Raw genomic sequence first — 23,807 nt, forward strand, 5'->3', positions numbered from 1 at the left:
AGCGGCGCACATCATTTGCCACGGACCCCTCCACCTATTGAAGGCGAGGGGCGGAGCCACCGGCAGTAGCGCGCGAGCACTACCAGCCTATCGGTCTGGTCAGTAACGGCTTGCATGGGCTGATGCTTTCAAATGCTGCAGCAATTATCCACTATTAGACAACGGGGCGTGACTGGAGGGATCCCCAGGGGGCATGAATAACAAGGTATAGTAATGTAGTGCATACTGACATACATTTTTTCTAAATGAAGTGTTTTGATTGCAGGTTATAATGGATTATGTATCAAGAACATATTGTAAACAATGGAGATGACATCACTGTTTAGCATCATTATGGGTGGGGTGCTGGGGGATTATGTCAGTATTTATGGTGGTTTGTATATGCATGTTGTTGTGACTACGCCTTGAAGAAGGGGGACCCTGTGAGGCCCCCGAAACAATTGTCGGTTTTTTGCACTGTATGCAACGTATGGCTCATTAAAAAGAGCTTGATTTAAAAAGAAAAGCGGTGTGCTGACACATTCTTCTACAATGCAGGAAGTGTGCCATGACAATGCAGGAAGTGTGTCATGACAATGCAGGAAGTGCGCCATGACAATGCAGGAAGTGTGCCATGGCAATGCAGGTAGTGCACTATGACAAAGCAGAAAGTGTGCCATGGCAATGCAGGTAGTGCACTATGACAATGCAGGAAGTGTGCCATGGCAATGCAGGTAGTGCACCATGGCAATGCAGGAAGTGTGCCATGACAATGCAGGAAGTGTGCCGTGACAATGCAAGAAGTGTGCCGTGACAATGCATGTAGTGTGCCATGGCAATGCAGGAAGTGTGCCATGACAATGCAGGAAGTGTGTCATGACAATGCAGGAAGTGCGCCATGACAATGCAGAAAGTGTGCCATGGCAATGCAGGTAGTGCACTATGACAATGCAGGAAGTGTGCCATGGCAATGCAGGTAGTGCACTATGACAATGCAGGAAGTGTGCCATGGCAATGCAGGTAGTGCACCATGGCAATGCAGGAAGTGTGCCATGACAATGCAAGAAGTGTGCCGTGACAATGCATGTAGTGCGCCATAGCAATGCAGGAAGTGTGCCATGGCAATGCAGGAAGTGTGCCATGACAATGCAGGAAGTGTGCCATGACAATGCAGGAAGTGTGCCATGACAATGCAGGAAGTTTGCCATGATTGCCATGCATTGTGCAGGTAGTGCACCATGACAATGCAGGAAGTGTGCCATGACAATGCAGGAAGTGTGTCATGACAATGCAGGAAGTGCGCCATGACAATGCAGGAAGTGCACTATGACAAAGCAGGAAGTGTGCCATGGCAATGCAGGTAGTGCACTATGACAATGCAGGAAGTGTGCCATGGCAATGCAGGAAGTGTGCCATGACAATGCAAGAAGTGTGCCGTGACAATGCATGTAGTGCGCCATAGCAATGCAGGAAGTGTGCCATGACAATGCAGGAAGTGTGCCATGACAATGCAGGAAGTGTGCCATGACAATGCAGGAAGTTTGCCATGATTGCCATGCATTGTGCAGGTAGTGCACCATGACAATGCAGGAAGTGTGCCATGACAATGCAGGAAGTGTGTCATGACAATGCAGGAAGTGCGCCATGACAATGCAGGAAGTGTGCCATGGCAATGCAGGTAGTGCACTATGACAAAGCAGGAAGTGTGCCATGGCAATGCAGGTAGTACACTATGACAATGCAGGAAGTGTGCCATGGCAATGCAGGTAGTGCACCATGGCAATGCAGGAAGTGTGCCATGACAATGCAGGAAGTGTGCCGTGACAATGCAAGAAGTGTGCCGTGACAATGCATGTAGTGTGCCATAGCAATGCAGGAAGTGTGCCATGACAATGCAGGAAGTGTGTCATGACAATGCAGGAAGTGCGCCATGACAATGCAGGAAGTGTGCCATGGCAATGCAGGTAGTGCACTATGACAATGCAGGAAGTGTGCCATGGCAATGCAGGTAGTGCACTATGACAATGCAGGAAGTGTGCCATGGCAATGCAGGTAGTGCACCATGGCAATGCAGGAAGTGTGCCATGACAATGCAAGAAGTGTGCCGTGACAATGCATGTAGTGCGCCATAGCAATGCAGGAAGTGTGCCATGGCAATGCAGGAAGTGTGCTATGACAATGCAGGAAGTGTGCTATGACAATGCAGGAAGTGTGCTATGACAATGCAGGAAGTGTGCCATGACAATGCAGGAAGTGCGCCATGGCAATGCAGGAAGTGTGCCAGGGCAATGCAGGAAGTGTGCCATGACAATGCAGGAAGTGCGCCATGGCAATGCAGGAAGTGCACCATGGCAATGCAGGAAGTGCACCATGGCAATGCAGGAAGTGTGCTATGACAATGCAGGAAGTGTGCTGTGACAATGCAGGAAGTGTGCTATGACAAAGCAGGAAGTGCGCCAGGGCAATGCAGGTAATGCGCCATGGCAATGCAGGAAGTGTGCCATGGCAATGCAGGCAGTGTGCCATGGCAATGCAGGAAGTGCACCATGGCAATGCAGGCAGTGTGCCATGGCAATGCAGGAAGTGCGCCATGGCAATGCAGGAAGAGCGCTATGGCAATGCAGGAAGTGCGCCATGGCAATGCAGGAAGTGTGCTATGGCAATGCAGGAAGTGCACCATGGCAATGCAGGAAGTGCGCTAGGGCAATGGAGGTAGTATGCCATGGCAATGCAGTGCCTTTGATTTCACTATGGAGTATGTAGAGACATAAACAGATAACAGAAAAATGTAGATGTGGCACTCAGAATTATGCCTTCCCTATAGGGCTGATCATTGAGATGCAAATTCTTCTGAATTATGCACATTTTTATGCAAATGTATGCAGTTTGAAACTGGACCAATCAATTTAAACCCAGGTTTAAATTGATCTGTCCATTTTTAAGCTGCAAATATTTGCATAAAATTTGCAACATGGAATAATTTGCATACCTTTGACCATCCCTGCTCCTCTGTATCTTTTTGCCAGGCCTTCCTTATTATGCATCTGACTATATGTCCCACGCTTCTGAAATCGCCATCTTCACAGCATACACGAGACATGTCACTCTCTCTTGCACCAACATGTACAGAGCTTAAAGTTTATCCAAGGCCGATTCAAGGGTGGCATATGGAATGCATGCCATTCCTCTATGGTCCCTTCGCGCCCCTCCTGCTCCATGCTGCAAACCCACCAAATCGCAGACATGCAGTTTGTCGGCAATCTCGAGGGGGAAGGGGTGTCCCTTTCCGGAGAGGCACTTTTGCAAAACACCCACTCTGGGCGTCAGGAATGCCCCCCTCCCTCAATGGCCCTTCACCGCCTATTCCCCACCCATTTCCTGCCTTTCTGAGCTCTGGGCTTCTCAGATGAGAGCAGCGCCTTGACCCCTGAAAGCAAAAGTAAGCTGTTACAGGCTTCAGATGGACAGCCACTACCTGATCCAGCTTGCCCCCAGGATCAGGTGGTAAATCACACGGGCTTGGGTTCTTTTTAACCCTCCTGGCGGTTCAATTTTTCTGCCAGATAGGCAGAAATCCTTTTTTTGTTTTTGTTTCATGTAAAGCTACCAGAGTGGTAGCTACATGAGACACCACTAGAGGGCGCATGTGTCCCTCTAGTGCAATCGTTGCCGGCATCAATAGCAAACAGGAGAACGCGTATAGAGCGCGTTCCCCTGTTTGGCTTCTCCTGTCGCCATGGCGACGATCGGAATGACGTCATGGACGTCAGCCGACGTCCTGACGTCAGACGCCTCCGATCCAGCCCATAGCGCTGCCTGGAACTCATTGGTCCGGGCAGCGCAGGGCTCTGGCGGGGGAGGCCCTCTTGCGCCGCTGCGTGCGGGCGATCGCCGCAGAGCGGCGGCGATCAAGCTGTACGCGCGGCTAGCAAGGTGCTAGCTGCGCGTACAGCAATTTAAATGGGGCAAATCGCCCCACCAGGGGCTGAGATATCTTCCTGTGCGGCATAGCCCGAGCTTAGCTCGGGCTTACCGCCAGGGAGGTTATTAAGCATACCTCTGCCAAAGGCACGTCAACATTACATATGGCCTCTTTGCTGCCATCTTAGGTGTCACAAAATAAATGTAGCAAACCACCATTTTCAATTAGAACTACCCACACACTGCCCAAACATGACTCCCATTCCTGCAGCCTCCCTTTCCACCTATTGTCTTATGTGATTTGCACCCAATGGTTCTATACTTGATAGTAGTAACTTCTGAAAATTAAATCTGTACCACCAAAAACTACCACCCTGACCCAAAACTTCCAACTGCTGTCCCTGTTAACCAGGGATGCTCAAATCCGAATGCAGGAGAAATCCGGATAGTTGCTATATGATTTCTCCAAGTAAACCTCTGCGGGGTGGGCGGGGGGGGTCAAGTTTACCTGTCTGACGTCTTCTTCGTCTGTCCCTGGCGCCTCCCACAATGCGGTCCACGCAGCGGTCACGTGACTACAAACACTTCCTCCTTCCGGGTTGAAGGAGGAAGTGTTTGTAGTCACGTGATGCGCATGGACCGCATCGTGGGAGGCATCAGGGAAAGACAAAGAAGATGTCGGACAGGTAAGCTTGACCCCTCTGTTCACGCCGCACAGGTTTACTGGGAGAAATCCTGATAGCAACTCTCCGGGTTTCTCCCGGATTCGGATTTGAGCATCCCTTGTAACGATCGGTGTCAGCAACACAGATTTTTCTGATTATTGGTGATCTGCAGTATCACCAATAATACAGATGCTATACCTGATTATGTGGTGATCTGCAGAATCACCAATAACACTGGTATAGCTAGACACAGGACACCCAATGTGATATAGTGTTTGGCGCAACAGTAATAGGAGAGGTTATCTCCCGCAAAGCGGGAGATACAGACACCACTGCAGCCAAGGACTCCCTGAGGTGCAGGGATTCCGACTGTACAGCAGCCAATGGATACCTGAGGAGCAGGGACCACTGACTGGGGTAATGTAGTGAGGATTGGACTGCAGCTAGAGCTTCCCTGAGAAGCAGGGGATCAGACTGTACTGCAGCCAAGGATTCCCGGAGAGGCAGGGAATCAGACTGTACTGGAGCCAGTGGACCTTAGAGAGGCCGAGACCCACTAGCTGTGCTGCACGATGGTCTCCAGAGGAGCTGGTGACCATAGGCCTGATATAGCAGCTGATAACCACCTGAAGAGCAGGTGTCACAGGAGTACAGTAGGGCAGTTCACCCAAGGACTAGGTGATAGCCAGGAAGGTCAGACAAGCCAGGTCGGCAACACATGGACAGACAAAATACAGAAGTGGAAGACTGATTCGGTATCCAGGTACAGGCAAGGTTGGCAACAGATAGTCAGATGGGCGGAAGTACCGAATCAGAGGACAGGAGAGTAGTCAGGAAGCCAAAGGTCATAACAGATAACAAGAATATCTCTCAATCCTAATCTTAGGTGTGAGGTCCTTGGTCTCAACACCTGGGAACTAGACTAACAGATAAACAGTAGCAAGCAATAGTATTTTAACCTCCTTAGCGGTAACCCCGTGTGTGACACGGGGTAAGCCGCCGGAGGGCGCCGCTCAGGCCCTGCTGGGCCGATTTTCATAATTTTTTTTTTGCTGGACGCAGCTAGCACTTTGCTAGCTGCGCCAGCACCCCGATCGCCGCCGCCGCGCGCCCGATCGCCGCTATCCGGTGCGGCGCGCGCCCCCCCCCCAGACCCCTGCGCTGCATGGCCAATGAGTGCCAGGCAGCGCCAAGGGGTGGATCGGGTCTCCCAATGACGTCCCGACGTCGCTGACGTCGGTGACGTCATCCCGCCCCGTCGCCATGGCGACGGGGGAAGCCCTCCAGGAAATCCCGTTCTTTGAACGGGATTTCCTGATCGCCTATCACCGGAGACGATCGGCGGGGCTGGGGGGATGCCGCTGAGCAGCGGCTATCATGTAGCGAGCCCTGGGCTCGCTACATGATTTAAAAAAAATAAATAAAAAAAAAACTGCTGCGCTGCTCCCTGGCGGTATTTTTCATACCGCCAAGGGGGTTAAAGCTATCAATAGAATCTGACTCAGTGTGAATTCCCAGCTCCGGCTGGTTCTAATACACTGTGGGATCTGACTCAGGTCTGAACGCTCACACGTAAATGTTCGCAACAGCAGACAACTTGCAAATTACAAGCAAGTCCTATTTATACTAACAGCGCTCCACAGCACCGCCCCAGACACTCAGCCAATCCGGAGCATAGCTGGAGTCAACTGATCGACATGATCAGCTGACTCCCCGTCTAGCAGCACAAAGGTCCTGTTGCCTGGCGCGCGCGCGCGTAGTTCTCCATCTGTGTGCACTAGAAGGACCAAGCAAGACAGCCCCACGCTGCTGTGTGGCAGCAGCCTCTGGCTGGGACGCGGAGATAGCCGCCATGCCGCTTGCCCATGCGGCGGCATCTCCGCTATCCATTACATCCCTGCTGTTAACCAGGGTTGCTCGGGTAGTACTTTTTAATACCCGCCCGGATCCGGGTACCCAGATATCCAGATCCGATTCAGGTACCCGGATCTGACCTTGCGGATACCCGAGTGAATCCGGATAACTGACCAAATTACCCGCGGGAAGTGCCCTTTAAATAGCTTTAAAAAGGGTTTTTAGGGTAAATGATGCATGTAGCATCATGTTTTTTTAAAGGGAAACACTAATTTATTATTTGGTGGACATAAAATGAAAAAAAAAAAAAAAAAAAGCTGTCAATTAACATCAGGACTAGGTTCCAGACAGCGGTCATGCAGCCCATTGTGTCCAAAGTCCAATTGCACAACTGGGACATGACAGTTTTCAGCCCTGACCACTTCAAAAAATGACACCACAATGTGTTTTGGGTTGAATATTGGTGGTAGTATCAGTAGCAGTGGCCTGTGGCACCGTGGCGGTGGGAGCCAGCACCAGCTTGCTTCAGCCTCTTGGACTCCTCATGCTCAACAACATGTTTTTTGGCCAGATGGGTGATGAAGCTGGAGGTGCCATACTTGTAATGGGTCACAACCTCTGCTCATCTGTAGTTTGCACACATTGCATATGGCAAACTTGCTGTCCAATGAGGGCAGAGTGAAAAACCGCCAGATTGGGGCGGTGAAGATTCCCCTGCGGCCTGAATGGGATGCTGCGGCTTTTCTCCCCGTGGCGGTTGGGAGTTGAGTGGTGCGGCTGGTGGTAGCGGCAGAAGGATGTGGTGGGTCCCGCATACCATGGCCACTGTCTGCAATGCTGATCCTCCATGCCAAACCCATCCTCCTCCTCAGAGTCAGAGCTGACATCCCCATCCTGTGGATGGTAGGGACGGTCCTTCATCCCATCATCAACATCATACCCCCCTCCTCAAAACCCAGAACATCTTCCTCAAACTCCTTGCGGCTAACAGCCCTGAGTTCAATCGTGGCGCCTGGAGCGAAAAGCTCGCTGACTGAGGGTAGGCTGCCCGCTGGGGTCGACACTGACACGGCAGACCTTCTGAGGGTGGCCGTAATGTTGCTCCCTGTCCTCTTGCCCTTGCTGCCCCTCCCCCGGCTGCCGGTGCCAGCAGACATAGTACAACTTATACGTGATGATGTCACCAGATGATGTGGGGTACTTTTACTTTAATTAAATTGGGGTTGGACTTTAAATCAAATCAGCACGGAGTGCCAGACCGCAGAATAGAGGACAGACAGTGCACACTATGGGCCTGATTCACAAAGCGGTGAAAACTGTTTGCACGCCAGTGAAAAGCCCTTTATCGTGCCTAAACTCAGTTTAGGCATGATAAGAAGAAACTCGAGCAAAATTCCCGCGCGCAAATTTTTGCACGCATGCAGTCGCGCAGCGCACAGCACGATATGCGCGGTGCGCGCGATGCACCCATTAAACCCTATGGGCGCTGCGCGCAGAATTGCGTGATTGCACACGCAAAACTTTGCACGCGGGACTTTGCGCGCGATCACCAGCACAAAGCGGTGCTAACTCAGCGGTGCAAAGGTTATCACACCTAAAGTATTGTAGGCGTGATAACTGAGTTATCACCACTTTGTGAATCAAGCCCTATCTGTCTAACTGTCACACTGACAATGCTCAGCACAGCAGCACTGCAGTAATCTGCAGTAAGCTAACACAGTACTACTCTAACAACTAACTGCAGTACTAACTAACTATATAATACAATACAATACAATAACACAGTAATCCTATCCCCTAACCTATACTGTCCTGCTGGCCTGCACAGCACACACAGACAGGGCCTAACTGAGTGAATGAAATCAAACAATTACACTAGCAAGCTAAAAAAACAATAGAACAATAGTGTAGTGAAGGTGTTTAGCACTCAAAGCTTTAGGTTTATCACTGTATACAGGCAGCACTTGCTAAGCCAACAGCACTGGAGCATGTCTGTCAATGACCAGCCAGCCAGCCACACAAGCAAGGACGATCTGTCTCATCATGCCAGCCCTCCTTCTTACACAGGGGGGCTGGCCACGGTTCCCTTCTGTGATTGGGTGCCAGGGCTTAGGCTGGGAGGCCTCTGATTGGCTCAATGAGGTCAGGTGGGGCTGGCCAGAGTTCCCCTCTGTGATTGGTTGCTAGGGCTTCTGCTGAGAGCCCTCTGATTGGCTCGGAGCCCTCTGATTGGCTCAATGACATAATCTACCTTGTTACAGTACCCAGATCCGGATATCCCTCGGATATCCGCGGCTGCCTGCGGGTATCCAGATTATGCGGCCAGATACCCGCATAGAGCTATCCGGATATTGGTCCAGGTATCCGGATCTGGATCCGACCCGGATAGCGTAAAAATGGTCGGATACCCGGGTTTACCTGGGTTTACCCGGGTACCCGGATCCGGATGAGCATCCCTGCTGTTAACCCTTTAACACAGAGCCAACTTCTGAAACAAAAGTTTGCTGTTCTGCAACACAAACTCTCCAATGGTCTTGCAGGTTCACAGCGGTCATTGCGTCACCACCACATTCCAGCTAAACTGAATTAATTGACAGTTTACCAATAGGACTGTCACCGGCTTGCAGAATATTAATGTTTCCATAGCGTGTTGAGTAATTGCTGATGGCACCAGAGGCCGGTGAAGGACTTGGCAGTGACCATCCCTGCAGACGTGGCCAAGAATTAATACACTATAGCGGCAGTTACAGCTTTCTCACTACCGTGGCCGGGAGAGGACCGAGGGGTTACCAGCTAAGAGTAACGTTCTGATAGATGGCTTGTCAGTCCCGGCTAGCAGGAAAGATAAGCAGTCCCGGCAAAGCTCTAGCCGAGAACAAAGGCAATTAGAGAGATAGATTGCTGTGTTTAGAATGTCAAATGGATCAGAGAGAATCTATCCGATATGCCTGTATGAAAAAAAAGCAAAAAATCAAATGCCGGAACATTTCTTTTATTGTAAATAAAAATGTTTTAAACATGCATATTATTGTAAAATAAAAGTCTTGTAAAACTGGCATTTTTGTTTTCTGTAAAAGTTTTTGGAGGACCTCGGTTTTTCTAGCCATCATTCACTCCCCAAAATGTGCAACACAAAGAAAAAAAAGAAAAAATCTAGGCACTAGTAATCAGCAGTCTACAGTGGGTCACCTTTAATGCATTCCATAGCACACCTAACAGCCATTTTGCGGGTTATGCCCGCTTCCTCGGAGGCAATAACATGTACATGTTATTGCCTCTGAAAAAGCGGGCATAGCAAGTTCCCAGAACTTTCTTGCTCTAGTGTCTTCTTCTACAACTCATATAAATATCTTTTACATAATATATTACCTCCGATTACAACTGGTCCACTCTTTATTTCATTTTTTAGGGGCTCTCGATCATCTGTATTCCCAAAAGGATCTAAAATAAACAGATCAACAAGTAGATGAAATAATTTTGTAACTAGCAATTTTACTGCAAAATGGAACTTCAGCTGCCTCTGTCACTTGGGTAATGGCTGTGTGATTGGATGAGCTGGGAAGTGGGAAGGTGGGCAGGACGTGACATCACAACACACAGGGGCAGAGTTGGCCACTGCATCCAGGTCAAGCTCCTACAACTGTAACTGTCAGCTTTGCATTAAGCCTGACAACAGGAAAGACTCTCTTACTTCTCACAGGCTCCTCCAGTTCTCTGTAACTCTGTTATGTGCATCATCTGTCATGAAACTTGATTATTGAAACCCTCAAGCATATTCTTATAATCCCCCCCCCCCTTCACATGAGCATATCATTTTTCATAATTATTCTCCAGACATGTATCTAAACCTGCTTCTCCATGAACTTGCTGTCATAGGATTGTTTGCCTTCTCTGCTGCTGTTGTGTGATCTTACCTTGTCACCCCCCCCCTCCTGTTCCTTGTAAACTCATAAGGGCAGGCTCCTCCCCTAGTGTTTCCAACCCTCTATCCTCTAGACCAGGCATGGGCAAACTCGGCCCTCCAGCTGTTACGGAACTACAAGTCCCACAATGTATTTGCCTTTATGAGTCATGACTATGGCTGTCAGACTCCTGCAATGCATTGTGGGACTTGTAGTTTCGTAACAGCTGGAGGGCTGAGTTTGCCCATGCCTGCTATAGACCATGCATGTCAAACTCTGGCCTTTGGGCCAAATCTGGCCCTCAGAGCCTTTACATTTGGCCCTCAAGTGGATTTCCACTTTGCATTATGCTTGGCCCACTCTAGACCACCAGGGAAGCTATGTTGGGGGTGAAGCCCTCAAACACCAGGGAAGCCATATGGGGAGGTAGAGGGAAAGCACTAAACACTAGGGAACTGATAAGGGTAGGGAGATCCACCTGAAACCAGGGAACTGTATAGGGGTTGGAGGGGGGTGGAGCGGGGACATTAGACACCAGGGAACTTTAGAAGGGAGGAAGGTGGCCAGTAGACATTGAGGTTTGCCCGCGACTAGGTCCCAGTGTACAATTTCGGCCCACTTTGTATTTGAGTTTGACACTCCTGCTCTAGACTGTAGGATTATAAGAGCAGGCTCATCCCCTATTATCTCCAACCATCCATAACTCCACTAGACTATAAACTGGAGGTGCCCAGATTTTTTAGTCTATATCACCGTTCTTTCCTTTTTCTAATTTTTATATGTATTTATGTAACTATAATTATGAGCATTACCATTATAGAAATATTACGCTATGTACTAAAAATATGTTAAGTGACCCACTATCGTGTACATTGTATGTATTAGACACCAGTCAGTAGAAAATCCCTCCATAGTGAAAAATCAACGACAATTTTTTTTGCATTAACAATATGTAAAATCTTACAAAAACGTGGACTTAAAGCGGATCCGAGATGAAAAAAAACTATAACAAGTAACTTGTCTATATATCTTTTATGAAGTTTAGATAGTTTACACAGCAAATCTAGCTGCAAAAGTTTATGATTATTTATTCCTGTGATACAAGGAGAGCAGCCATGTTCTGTTTGTCACATTGTCACAGGCTGAGGGCTGGAGATGCTTTTAGCTTGCCTTTGTGTAAATTCAGTCCCCTCTCCTCCTCCCCTCTGCCTCTGTCATCAATGGCTAGTCACACTTTCCCCTCCTCCTGTCCAGACTGAGCTCCCATGAGCCCTTGCTACTGCCTGAAAATGCCAAGGCTCTCTGAAAAGCTGTGGGCGGGGCTTGTTTAGTTTATAGGGAATTTGAGTATTAAAGCAAAAACAAAAAAGTATTTGGCTTGAGTAATGCCCTATAAACAATAGGAAAGGAACACAACTATGCAATGAGTAAAAGTTTATCTCGGATCCACTTTAAAATGACAAGAACATTCCCAGACTGTCCCTTTATCTTCCTGAAAGCACAAAGGGCCTGGTACAATTCACTTTTTCTCCAAAGTTTTCTCCAAAGAGATCCATTTTCATCTGTTTAATAACTTTTGAGCTCTCTGCAATTGAAAAAGTACCCCAAAAAATTGGTGAAAAGGTAACGTCAAAATTATTTGTTATCCAAGTGTTTTCTTGCCTGAAGATGGCATAAAAGGCACTTTATTGATAAGGTGTGAATATATCACCTAGGAGACACCTCAGGAGAAAAAGTGAATTGTATGGGGCTGAAAATCTCACACGGGAAAAGAGGCCATATAAATTAGGGACATTTTCCGCAATGTAATTCTAAAGAGATGGGCAATGAGATGCCAATATTTCCATCATGAATGAAAATGTAATAAAGATTGTATACAGCATGAGCTTGGAATTGGGCCAATCAAAAACAGCAGGGAGTGCATTTGATGGGCCTAATTTCAGGCTGCCTACAATTTGCATTACATTTGTGTGTGTGTTGTCATTATTAACATCCCATTACAAAGCTTTACTGAAATGCTAAAGTAATGTTTGATGATCAGCTGAGAACAGGGACATAGCAATAGTCATAGCAGCCATAGCAGCTGCTATGGGGGCCTGTAGCAGAAGGGGCCCCAGGTAGTACTTGATGTGCTCACTATTAAAGGGACACCATGGCGAAAAATTTTAAATATGTGCAAACACTTACAAATAAGAAGTACGCTTTTTCTAGAGTAAAATGAGCCATAAATGACTTTTCTCCTATGTTGCTGTCACTTACAGTAGGTAGTAGAAATCTGACAGAAGCGACAGGTTTTGGACTAGTTCATCTCTTTATGGGGGGATTCTCAGGGATTTATTTATTTTCAAAAGCACTTAGTGAATGGCAGTTGCTCCGTCCAACTGCCAAAAACTGTGCAGAGAGCAGGGAAGCTGGCCAGCATTGCTTAAATTCTTTTTAGGGAATATCTTTATAAAGAATAAAAGCCTTGCTGAGAATCCCCTATGAAGAGATGGGCTAGTCCAAAACCTGTCGCTTCTGTCCGATTTCTACTACTTATTGTAAGTGACAGCAACGCGGGAGAGAAGTAATTTATGGCCCATTTTACTCTGGAAGAAATGCACTTCTTATTTGTCTATGTTTACACATATTTAAAAGTTTAAATTTTTTTTGCTATAGTGCCCCTTTCATGTTTTTCTCCACCCTCTGACTTTGTCTCAGTGCCCATGAACTATGTACCGTGTTGGTTGCATGAGAATGTAAATTGCCCCATTAACTCCTATCCATAGGGTAGAGCAGGGATGGGCAAACATTGCGCAGCCAGGCCGCATGCTGTGGACCGCGGGCAGCATTCCTCCCTCCCGCCATGCAGAGTCGGGAGGGCGGGCGATAGCAGAGGGTTAAAACTCACCTACTCGCCAATTCCAGCATCGTGTCTCCATGGCAACAGGGTGTCACATGACTCGCCGTCAGGACGTGCAAGCCTGACGGCGAGTCATGTGACATCCTGTTGCCATGGGCGTCCGGATGTACAGCGCGCCGTAGTTTGCCCAGCGCTGGGGTAGGGGCAGGTGGCATAGCTTAAGAGTGCCTACATCTGAGGGCCTCATGCTATGCTATGGGCCCCATGATTTCTAGTTATGCCAATGGCTTAGAAAGTGTCATTGACAAGAACTTCACTTAGTAGAAGTTATTAGGGTCTAACAACATCCTCAGCATAACCGGATCCATACCTGAGGACGAATAAGTTGTTGTAATCGTGCTGAGGTCGCTGTCTGTGATGGTACCACAATCACACTCCGACAATGAGCCAATGATGGTGACTGGGGCTGTTCCGGGGTGTCGGAGGGCTGCCTTAAGGGGTGCCACCTGGTTGTAGAGGACAGAGGAGAGACATCCAAGAAAACCAACAGAATTTGCTCTGGAGACTTCTGGATCGAGACCTGGATTGTCTGAAAGAGGAGGTACAACAGTAAGAGTAACGGAGCTTAGATAAAAAGGCCAACTTACTTACAGTGAACATGTGAGCTGCTAAAGTCAAAGCTAAATCTGAAGTTCCAGCACTCGGAATGAAATCCTACAGCATTAGTAACAGGTCCTGAAAGTGTATACAATATTGTATAACCTCAGCGCTGTAGACAAATGACCTGCAGGCTGCAGCCACCCAGTGCTAAACAAACCATACAAGTGGTCACCACCACACAGATGAATGATAATAAAGTGGTGTCAGATCTTCAGTTTTTCACAATAAGGTATTCCGAAGCATAAGACAATTTAAGAACACATGCACTTATATTGTGGGTCCTTGCATACAAGACACCTGTGCATCAAAACGCCTATAAAATACAAAGCACATAAAGTGCTATGTGAAGATCACTTACAATTGTCATGTACGTCCATGTCTCCAAAAACCCAACCAGTTTCAGCCTTAAGTCAAGAAGTGATGTGAATGTCGAAACCAGTTGGGCTTTGTAGATGTGGGCAAGTATTATACTTCTGGGCAGAAAACCCCAGTACCATGAACAGTTCATGAGGGCTTCTTCCTGTGGCTTATTTCAGGCAATATAAATGTTTCAACAAGCAAAGTTTAACATTGATTATTAAAATACTAATAAAACGTGTATTTTAAGCCTCAGAAATAGAACAGAATAGTTTTCCTTTGTTTTTTTTTTTCCTTTCAGTTTCTTTTCCATACTAAAATTCTAAGGTCCTCTACCCAGTATCTCCAAGTCTCTCTCCTCTTGATTATTAGCACATAAGAGCAGGTTCCTCCCCCTAATGTTTCCAACCCTCTCTACTTCAGATTGTAAGCTCATAAGGACAAGCTCCTCCCCCTAATGTCTCCAACCCTCTCTAATGTAGATTGTCAGCTCATACGGGCAGGCTCCTCCCCTTAATGTCTCCAACCCTCTCGAATGTAGATTGTAAGCTCATAAGGGCAGGTTCCTCCCTCTAATGTCTCCAACCCTTTCTCCTCTAGACTGTAAACTCAAAAGGACAGGCTCCTCCCATAGTGTATTCAAAACTCTCTACTTTAGATTGTAAGCTCAAACTCCTCCCCCTACTAAAGAACACATTTCCCAAGAAACAATAAAAAATTTTGAGCTCTATGAGACTCTTTTTATTTGATGAACACAAGGTGAGTCAGCACTCCGGGTAATAATTCCCCCTTTACTCATGACAGAAAATGTGTGCGATTTAAGTTTTTGCGAATTGACATCTATTGGAAATCAAAGGTATTGCATTTGAAATGTGTTGTGCAAATTTTTTAAATCTAAATTTTCTGCAGAAAAAAAAGCAGCCTTCATGTACGTTATTTTTTTTGCCCCAAACATGCGATTCACATACAATGCAAAGTCTATGCAAAAGTGAATTTTTGCATTGCAAATGTGAAAATCCACATGCGAGTGTGCAGTTAAATACGTACAATTGGATTGCATGGAAAGATGGCAATGCGAAAAAAAAGTTGAAAAAAATCGCAAAATGCAGAATTGTACATAATGCAAAAAAAAAAATAATGTGCAAGTATGCGGCCAAAAGTTGCAGAGATAAGTGTGAAGGCATCCTTTTTCAACTAGCAGTGTTTTGCAATGTGAGACCATTTGCAATCAGATCGCAAAATGCGGTGTTGGGATGTTTGCATTAGTGCTACTTGTGGCATTTTCCATGGCCTTTTCCGGGCAGCGTGGCAGCACGTGGCGTAGTCGCGTTGCAGCGCTGGGTCCCTGGTTGGAATCTCAGCCAGGGCACTATCTACACAGAGTTTGTTTGTTCTCCCTCTGTCTGCGTGGGTTTTTTTCAGGCACTCCAGTTTCCTCCCACATTCCAAAAACATAGATAATTTAATTGGCTTCCCCCTAAATTGGCCCTAGACTACAATACATACATAGACATATGACCATGGTGGGATTAGATTGTAAGCCCCTCTGAGAGACAGTTAAGTGACATGATTACGTATTCTGTACAGGGCTGCAGAAGATGTTGGCGCTATATCAAATACTAAATTGTAATGCCTTTGGCCTCCTATACAAAGTACAGGAGAGCGATACAACATATTTTCCCAGCCGTTTTATTGACATCGGAAATCGCAAATGCATCACAATCAGGTTCGTCACGAACACCTGAGGGATCATAGTGGAATCGCGGGGGAATCACTGGAGAGGAAAATAGGAAAAACATGATCAAACCACAATACAATCACAAATGGGCTTCTTAGTGGAAAACAGTCCTTTTTCAAGAGAACGTCAAAAACGATCCTATGTTTCGTGATCACTGATCCCTTGTCAAGGCAAAGCACAGAGAGATGTATCCGTAATTGTGATTCATTATAAAACCACCAGGGTGATAACTGCAGGCTTCTGCACAGCAGTTCTGTGCAATTACAGCATGTAATATAAAACAATTACAGAGTCCTGAATTTCAGGCCAGCCGCACTGACTTCCGTACCGTTCCGTCTCTTCCCCTCGTTACGCTTTGATCTTAAAGCCATACATTTTTTTCTGATTATTTCTTCCGTGAACAAGGCTTATGTCCTGCAGAGAAATCTGTTTCACAAGGCTTCAGCTATTTCTGAGCTCCACTTGCAGACTGTAATGGAGAATAATGGATTGCCCGCGGACATGTTGTACTGGAAATCTCTTCAGAAACAATTCTATCTAATACAATAATGGAATGGGGACGGAGGAGGCGGAGAGCGGCGGTTGGAACTCGCCAAGGCGATTTGTAACAATAGAACGCCGTGTTCCAATTATGAAGGGTGTGACATGTGTACCGAGTCTGCCCGCTGCCAGCCAAGGTGAACAATGTACGGCAGCCCACGTGGGCCATCTCTCAGGACACATTGTGCTTCGGACGCAAAGGAACAGCCCTGTGTTTCCATGGAGTGACTTTTACAACGGCTAAAGTGTAGCTAAATCTTCCCAAAAACAAGCAATGCAAATAAAAATAAATTTCACTACTTAACCACCCTGGCGTTCTATTAAGATCGCCAGGGCGGCTGCGGGAGGTTTTTTTTAAATAAAAAAAAAACTATTTCATGCAGCCAACTGAAAGTTGGCTGCATGAAAGCCCACTAGAGGGCGCTCCGGAGGCGTTCTTCTGATCGCCTCCGGCGACCAGAAGTAACACGGAAGGCCGCAATGAGCGGCCTTCCGTGTTTTGCTTACTTCGTCGCCATGGCGACGAGCGGAGTGACGTCATGGACGTCAGCCGACGTCCTGACGTCAGCCGCCTCCGATCCAGCCCTTAGCGCTGGCCGGAACTATTTGTTCCGGCTGCGCAGGGCTCAGGCGGCTGGGGGGACCCTCTTTCGCCGCTGCTAGCGGCGGATCGCCGCAGAGCGGCGGCGATCAGGCAGCACACGCGGCTGGCAAAGTGCCGGCTGCGTGTGCTGCTTTTTATTTCAACAAAATCGGCCCAGCAGGGCCTGAGCGGCAGCCATCGGCGGTGATGGACGAGCTGAGCTTGTCCATACCGCTAAGATGGTTAAAGAGACTCTGAAGTCTTGAAAAAAAAACGTTTTTACTTAAGTAACTTCATTAGCACTAATGCTCTACCTAAAACGCTGCATCCACGTGGCTGAAATCGCTATTAAACCCCCAAATCCCAGGGCAAAAATCCACAACTTTCTTGGTCGTGGATTTTGCTGCCCTAAGGAGGCAGAGCTTTGGGCTGTAGCTCTGCCTCCATTCTCGTCAATCAGCACTAATCGCCGCCTCTCCCCGCCCCTTTCAGTGAAAGAAGTCTGAGAGGGGCAGAAAGAGGTGGTGATCAGCGCCGATTGACGGGAGCAGAGGAAGAGCTACAGCCCAAAGCTCTGCCTCCTTAGGGCAGCAAAATCCATGACCAAGAAAGTTTTGGATTTTTGCCCTGGGATTTGGGGGGTTTAATAGCGATTTCAGCTGCGGGATGTGGCATTTCAGGTAGGGCATTAGTGCTAATGAAGTTACTTAATGAGGAACTTCAGTGAAAATAATGTAATAAAAAAAGTGCTTCATTTTTACAATAATTATGTATAAATGATTTAGTCAGTGTTTGCCCATTGTAAAATCTTTTAAATCCCTGATTTACATTCTGACATTTATCACATGGTGACATTTTTACTGTTGGCAGGTGATGTAGCTGCTGCTTGCTTTTTTGTCAGTTGGAAACAGCTGTAAACAGCTATTTCCCATAATGCAACAAAGTTCACAGACAGGAAACTGCCAGGACCATGGTTCTCAGAGTTTCTTGTGGGAGGGGTTTCACCACAATATCAGTCATACAGCGCCCCCTGATGATCAGTTTGTGAAAAGGAATAGATTTCTCATGTAAAAGGGGGTATCAGCTACTGATTGGGATGAAGTTCAATTCTTGTTCACTGTTTCTCTTTAAGTAAATTTTTTTTTTTTTGTTGACCTTGTTCCCTCTTTAAAGGGAACCCAATGTCAGATGAGAGGTAGATGGAGGTTGCCATATTTATTTTTCTTTTAAACAATACCAGTTGCCTAGCTGTCTTCCTGATCCTCTCTCTCTAATACTTTTAGCCACAGACCCTGAACAAGCATATGCAGATCAGGTACTCTGACTCAGCTGACTCAGGTGGTTTTACTGGATTAACCATATGCTTGTTCCAGGGTTTTGACACTACTTATGTCAGTAGCTCTACATGGCTGCCCGGCAACTGGCATTGCTTGCAAGGAAACAAATATGGCACCCTTCATATCACTCTCACCTCGGGTTCACTTTAAAGGCCAACTGAAGCGAGAGGTGTATGGAGGCTGCCATATTTATTTCTCATAAGCAATACCAGTTGCCTGGCTGTCCGGCTGATCCTCTGCCTCTAATACTTTTAGTCGTAGCCCCCGAGCAAGCATGCAGCAGATCAGGTGTTTCTGACATTATTGTCAGATCTGATAAGATTAGGTGTATGCTTGTTTCTGGCGTGATTCAGACACTACTACGTGCTGGGAATAGAGATGTAGCGAACGGTTCGCCGGCGAACGGTTCCAGGCGAACTTAGGGGGTTCGCGTTCGCCTGCACCAGGCGAACTTTTGCGGAAGTCCGATTCGCCCCACAATGCACTATGAGGGTCAACTTTGACCCTCTGCATCACAGTCAGCAGGCACATTGTAGCCATTCAGGCTACACTAAGCCCTGGAGCCCCACCCCCCCTTATATAAGGCAGGGTCCGGCGGCCATTAGCCTCACTCATGTGCCTGCTAGAGACAGACTAGGGACAGCTGCTGCAGACTTGTTCTTCTAGGGACAGATTAGTTAGGTTCTAGGCTGCTTTGCTTGCTCCTGACTGATTATTGTTGCTTTTAAAGCACCCAGCAACAGCTCTTTTCAGAGCTCAACCTGTACATTTTTTTTTTCTGCGTGTCAAACTGACACTTTTGTTGCATGCACAGCCTTGCTAATTGATATTGTGTGTGCCACTGCCAGCAGCCCAGCACATTCAGTGACTACCTGTGTGTGTGACAGGGAGCTGCACATTGTACTACCCAGTACTGCATATACCCCAGTACCTGTTGTGTTTACTTAACCCACCTCATCACTGCATATACCTGGCTTTGTGTTGAGTGAACCCAGCTCACTGCATCTAACTACCTGTTGTGTTGAGTGAGAACCCACCTCACTGCATCTTAAGTACCTTTACTGTTTAGTGAACCCAGCTCACTGCATCTAACTACCCAGTACCTGTTGTTGTGTTTACCTAACCCACCTCATCACTGCATATACCTAGCGTTGTGTTGAGTGAACCCAGCTCACTGCATCTAACTACCTGTTGTGTTGAGTGTGAACCCACCTGGCCACCTCACTGCATCTTAAGTACCTTTACTGTTCAGTGCATCTAACTACCCAGTACCTGTTGTGTTCACTTAACCCACCTCATCACTGCATATACCTAGCGTTGTGTTGAGTGAACCCAGCTCACTGCATCTAACTACCTGTTGTGTTGAGTGAGAACCCACCTGGCCACCTCACTGCATCTAACTACCTGTTGTGTTGAGTGAGAACCCACCTGGCCACCTCACTGCATCTAACTACCTGTTGTGTTGAGTGAGAACCCACCTCACTGCATATAGCTAGCATACCCTCGAGATGGACAAAATGGACAAACCAGGTAGAGGAAGAGGTAGAGGCAGACCCAGAGGAAGGCCACCAGGCACCGGCAGGTCTGTGGCTGTGCGAGGTGGTGTTGCTGTGATTTCGTGCGGACCTGCCCCAAAATACAGTGCTCAGAAGAAGGCACGTGCCATCACTTCCCAAAATCGTGAGGAGGTGATTGAGTATTTAACACAGAGCATCTCATCTCCCGCAGCCACCAGCCCTACAACAAGCACCACATCCGATGCATTTGACACTTCGCAGGAGTTATTTGGTGGTGGTGGTGAAATCACTGATTCCCAGCCACTACTGCAACAACAACAAGAAGGCGCAGGTACACCACCTCATACGTCTGAGTTAGGTGGCGATAGTATGGACGTAACGTGTGTGGATGGGGATGATGGTGGACCACCTGAAGTTGGTGCACTTGAGGAGGTGTCTGAGAAAAGCGCAGCTGGCCAGGAGGATTATGATGACGATTATACGGATACCACATATGTTCCCGGTAGAGGAGATGACCAGGGGGACAGTTCAGAGGAGGAGTCAGAGAGGAGTAGGAGGAGACGACTCCATGATAGAAGCAGAGGGAGCTTGTCCTCAGAAACAGCTGGGGGCAGTGTCCGGCGCCATGTATCGCCCGTTATGGCCAGACAGCCAACATGCCCTTCAACCTCAGCTGCTGATGCCACCGTAGCGCCATCAGCCCAGGGGGGCTCAGCGGTTTGTAAATTTTTTAACGTGTGTGTCTCAGATCGGAGCAAAGCCATCTGTTGTCTCTGCCAGCAAAAATTGAGCCGTGGAAAGGCCAACTGTCACGTAGGGAGAAGTGCTTTACGAAGATACCTGGAGAGAAGGCACAAACAGCTATGGCAAGAACACCTGAGGAAAAGCAGCACCCCTCAAAAGACAAGCCGCGGAGAACAACCGCGGCAGCCGTCACAGGGGGCTTCTGCTGCTCCACGTTCCCATGGTATTGTTCGTGGCTGGGGGGAGGAAGAATGAATACACTTTTAAACAATTTAAAAATACAACCATCTAAACTTTCAAACAATTTAAAAATACAACCATCTATCATTTTCAAAATTTTTTTAAAAAAGGGCAAAAAAACTTGCCATCCGTAAAACATTCTTGGCAAATGCTTTCGACTTGGTTTGTCTTCCGCTGGCTCAAGGGTCCATCTGACCACAGATGCCTGGTCTGCAAAGCACGGTCAGGGCAGCTACAGCATGGGTCTCAGCAGGCTCCCACTTCGGGCCGGAATCCAACCTTCATTCCCCGCGGTGACAATGGCAGACTTGCCCTCCATAACGGATTCCCGTTAAAGAATTTAAAGTTAATTCATTTCAAATACACAGCAGGGCCTCGAAAGTCCTCCTCCTGTATTGTTATTTTTGGTCACTACCTCGGGGCGGGTGTGCATGCCTGCCTGCTGCCCTCCTTGGATGTGTAGTGGTAGCCGTTTCTCAGGCTCCACACCGGATTCCATCCCTCATTCCCCGGCCATTACCCGGGGTCACAAATGGCAGACTTGCCCGCCTCCATATGATTCTCGTGAAAGGAATGTGGTGTCATCTTTGCCCGCCATAACTGGTTCTCGTTAAAGGATTTAAAGTACATTCATTTCAAATACACAGCAGGGCCTCGAAAGTCCTCCTCCTGTATTGTTATTTTTGGTCACTACCTCGGGGCGGGCGGGCGTGCATGCCTGCCCGCTGCCCTCCTTGGATGTGTAGTGGTAGCCGTTGCTCAGGCTCCACACCGGATTCAAACCCCTCATTCCCCGGCCATTACCCGGGGTCACAATGGCAGACTTGCCCGCCTCCACAGGATTCTCATTGTAGCGGTACTGAACAAGTACACAGCAAGTAGAAAATGTAATTTAAAAACAAAACGTAAGCTTTTTAACAATGCCATGGAAAGTTGAGAAGGAAGTCACACATTACCTGACATCACTGAGTGAGGAAGAGCAATCTCGCCATGTTGCGCAGTAGTCCAGCATGGCCGTCACTACACATACAGCTGTTTGCGGTGCGTTACACAGTGAGTTTGGTGTGTCAGTGTGAAGCAGTACTCTAATTACACTCCCTGATTGATGTATACACATGCAAGATGTTTTAAAGCACGTTAGGCCTGCAATTTAGCATTCAATGTGATTTCTGCCCTTAAAACGCTGCTTTGCGTCACATCCAGATTTTTCCCCGGGACTTTTGGCATGTATCCCACTCCGTCATGCACCCCTCCAGGTGTTAGACCCCTTGAAACATCTTTTCCATCACTTTTGTGGCCAGCATAATTTTTTCCATTTTTCAAAGTTCGCCTCCCCATTGAAGTCTATTGCGGTTCGCAAACTTTTCCTTGAACCGAACCTTCCGCGGAAGTTCACGAACCGAAAATCGGAGGTTCGCGACATCTCTAGCTGGGAACTGCTTTGGGGGTAAAAGGTCCTTTCAGGAGTTGGTGTCTTCAGACAAAAACGCTGCACTGTTGAGACCTTTATTACAGAGCTTATGTGTAAATGACGAGGAGTCAGTGGAGTCACCCTTTAAACTCGAGGAGTTGCGTGCCAGCCAGGACTGCGGCATCACTCCGGAGCTGTCGAGCACGGCTACGCTCTGTCAGTCATCCGAGCGTTCCCTCAGCCATTTCCATAGAATGTGTTAATCTTTCTGAACATGTGTATCCCTGTCAGGCTGTAAGCAGATACATTTCATGCCCGAGGACTTTCTCTGCTGTAAACGGAATCGCTCTTCCAGTTCGCTTGTACGCTAATCAATAAGTAAATAGTGGTATGAAAGGCGGGCGTTCCACTGCGCTGACTCTCACTCGCTGCACATTTATATAATTTATGACAAAACACAAGCGGAAAAATGTGGCGAGCCAGTTCAGTTTTGTAAAAATAAATCACCAAGAATCCCGGGGAGCGCCCTATACAAACTGCGGCTACAAAGAGCGGGTGCTGTGCTCCAGCTAAGGGTAGCCCCAGTTTTGTAGAGCGGATGGCCTAGGCATGCACTCTTTTATCAGGCTCGTCCGGCCAGTGATGAGCGATAGTGCCGATATTCTTTTCGCATTAATATTCGCAAAAAGAATGTAAAATGCGACTTTACAGCAAAATGTTGAAAATTATTTTGTAACAAAGCTTGTGGTTTTTTTTTGCAAATTTTCACACTGAAAAGAATGATTTTTTTCACATTTTTGTAATACAAATAAAGATGTTTTATTTTCCATTGTAAAAATTACAATTTTTTTGCATTTTCAAAACTTTTTGCCATATTGTGAAAATATAATGTAATTTTTTCGAAATAAAAAATGGAATTTTTTGATGCGAAAATTGCCGTGACGAAAATTTGCGAGCAAGACAGCGTCAGCGTCAAGTCAGTGTCTATAACCACAGCCCCTAACAATGCGATAGGCTAATTTTTTTTTTTTTTTTTTATAGATATACATATGCACAGAGGCAGATACTGGTTGCTTAGCAGTTGAAAACAGCTGTTATTTCCTACAAAGCAACAAAGCTCACAGACAGGAAACTCTCAGGACCTAGGTCCTGACATCACACTGTGGGAGGGGTTTCACCACAATATCAGCCATATGGACGCGCCTGATGATCTACTTGAGAAAAGGTAAGGTTAGGATGAAATTCAATCTTTGGTTACAGACTTGCTCTTTAAAGTGGATCCGAGATGAACTTTTACTCATTGCATAATTGTGTTCCTTTCCTATTGTTTATAGGGCATTACTCAAGCCAAATACTTTTTTGTTTTTGTTTAAATACTCTAATACCCTATAAATGAAATAAGCCCCACCCACAGTTTTCAGAGAGCCTTGGCAGTAGCAAGGGCTCATGGGAGCTCAGTCTGGGCAGGAGGAGGAGGAGGTATTACTAGCCAGAGATTTCAGAAGCAGAGGGGAGGA

At 47.2% G+C, this 23,807-nt stretch overlaps 1 protein-coding gene across 3 annotated transcripts in view; it reads right to left on the minus strand.

Annotated features, from left to right (window-relative positions):
* Positions 1-23,807, minus strand: part of LOC137525202 (contactin-associated protein-like 5) — a 419,206-nt gene that overhangs the window by 13,246 nt on the left and 382,153 nt on the right. For all 3 annotated transcript variants that reach the window (XM_068246129.1, XM_068246130.1, XM_068246132.1), the window contains 2 exons: positions 13,534-13,752; positions 9,789-9,860 (listed from right to left, as the gene is read on the minus strand). In XM_068246129.1, the coding sequence (XP_068102230.1) occupies positions 9,789-9,860; positions 13,534-13,752 (291 nt within the window). The remainder of the gene's footprint in view (positions 1-9,788; positions 9,861-13,533; positions 13,753-23,807) is intronic.

This window comes from Hyperolius riggenbachi, chromosome 7 (assembly GCF_040937935.1).
Source record: "Hyperolius riggenbachi isolate aHypRig1 chromosome 7, aHypRig1.pri, whole genome shotgun sequence".
NCBI classification, from domain to species: domain Eukaryota; kingdom Metazoa; phylum Chordata; class Amphibia; order Anura; family Hyperoliidae; genus Hyperolius; species Hyperolius riggenbachi.